Consider the following 1,755-nt stretch of genomic DNA (forward strand, 5'->3'; position numbering starts at 1 on the left):
CGCTAGCGTCAACAGCTGGGCAGGATTTGCTCGTCAAAAAGTTTATGGCTATCCAAGGATAACAATGTTTCGAATTATCAATAATCTTCTTACCTGGAGGAGTTGCTGCTTCGAGAGAGGCTTTCGATAAACTCCATCCTGAGCAAAGTTTATCGGTGCTTGAGTTTTGTCAGCGTCTTTGAGATTGTGGCATATTCATTTCAGCCTACAAGGATGACGACTGCGTAATAGCATTTTTCGCGAGTATGGGCTAAGTTGCCTGATGCAACGCCAGCAAACGGTCGGTGTCGGAGCCGACTACCGCATCAGCAATTACAACCCTCGCAAAAGTTTAATTCAAATACGAATCATATTATTCTACATCGCTAATTGCTTTAACTCGTTTCGCTTTGTCGCAGTGCAAGTCACGTGGGGGGAAAGGTTGAGCCGTGCACGCCTAGGACAAAAACATGAGCTTTCCACGCGCGGGTGTGCCGAGGGCTCCACCAAATCATACACTTTTTATTAGAGACATCTCGTATCTTGCGACGCAAAATGACGCCCTGGGCGAAATCACCCAAGCCGGCATTTTCATTCGCGGCAACGTGATCGAATGGGTTGGAAAGATGTCCGACCTTCCTCCAGAGCTTGCCGAAAGCGCGGATAATGTCATCGACGGCAAAGGCCATGTATTCCTTCCCGGTAAGCAAACCAGTCTTGCTTCCGCCGTCTCCTCCCCAGTCCCCTGCCACGACAAGCCCAAAGCCTTGAGACACACACACTGCCTGCTCACACAGCCCCTGCCTCCCTTGCCATGCACGCGTCCTCATACCCCTAAGTTGGTTTCGGAGGCTTGCCCCTTTTTTCTGTATGGGCCCGACGTCTTTAAATCCATTGCAGTTCATGTCCTCAGCCCCCCAACAACAAACCCCCCTCATCTCCACGCCATGCCTACCTCCTAACCCTGGCAAGGTCTGGTCAACACCCATGCCCACATGTTCCAAGCGCTCAACCGTTGTATGGCGCAGGTGAGTGGGTACGTGCGTATGTACGTGCGTACGTCGGTAAGGGAGGCAGGAAGGTAGGGGGCCGAAAACGAACATCAGGATGTGCGACGTAGTGGGGAGAGGGATTGGGGGTTTGAAAAGGCGATCAGACGAGAGAGCTGGCGGGAGAGAGGTGGGGGTCCTCGGGTAGGATGCGGCTTCCAAAGAGGTGCGAGGTGGGAGGGCACCTAAACCCGTCCCTTTCCCCAGCTCCAGCCCCCCGGCCCAACCCCACACACGCACAGCCTCCTGCGCAACGCGACGACGGTGCGTCGGACAAAAGCTGCAATACACGCGGCGTTTATGAATACAATTTATTTTGGTGGAGCTGTTCAGTATCCAAACGTACTGGCCTTCCCAGGGCTGAACTCCTGAACCCCAACCTACCAACCAACCTAATAAACAACCTACCAACCAACCACAACCAACCACAACCTCCACTACCCATGTCTGATTGCAAACTGCCATTCCCGCGCTCTCCGTCTCCCCCACCAAACGTCCCCCCACCCCAACTACCACCCCCGCACATACATACATACATACATACATACATACATACACACACACCCTAGGACCAGCAGCTTCACGGTTGGCTCAAGACGCTGTACCCGGTGTGGGCTCAACACACGGTAGGTGGGGGGCGGGGTGGGGTGGGGGTGGGGGGTGGGGTGGGGGGTGGGGGGCTTGGCAGCTGTTACTTGGCAGCTGTTACTGCTGGCAGCACACACGT

General features: G+C 54.3%; 1 protein-coding gene across 1 annotated transcript in view; it reads left to right on the plus strand.

Annotated features, from left to right (window-relative positions):
* Positions 1 to 449: 449 nt before the first annotated feature.
* Positions 450 to 1,755, plus strand: part of VOLCADRAFT_89869 (uncharacterized protein) — a gene marked incomplete at both ends in the record, with an annotated part of 6,768 nt that continues 5,462 nt past the window's right edge. The window contains 4 exons of the mRNA XM_002949380.1: positions 450 to 681; positions 952 to 1,007; positions 1,271 to 1,292; positions 1,598 to 1,658. Of these exons, the coding sequence (XP_002949426.1) occupies positions 450 to 681; positions 952 to 1,007; positions 1,271 to 1,292; positions 1,598 to 1,658 (371 nt within the window). The remainder of the gene's footprint in view (positions 682 to 951; positions 1,008 to 1,270; positions 1,293 to 1,597; positions 1,659 to 1,755) is intronic.

This window comes from Volvox carteri (assembly GCF_000143455.1).
Source record: "Volvox carteri f. nagariensis unplaced genomic scaffold VOLCAscaffold_14, whole genome shotgun sequence".
NCBI lineage: Eukaryota > Viridiplantae > Chlorophyta > Chlorophyceae > Chlamydomonadales > Volvocaceae > Volvox > Volvox carteri.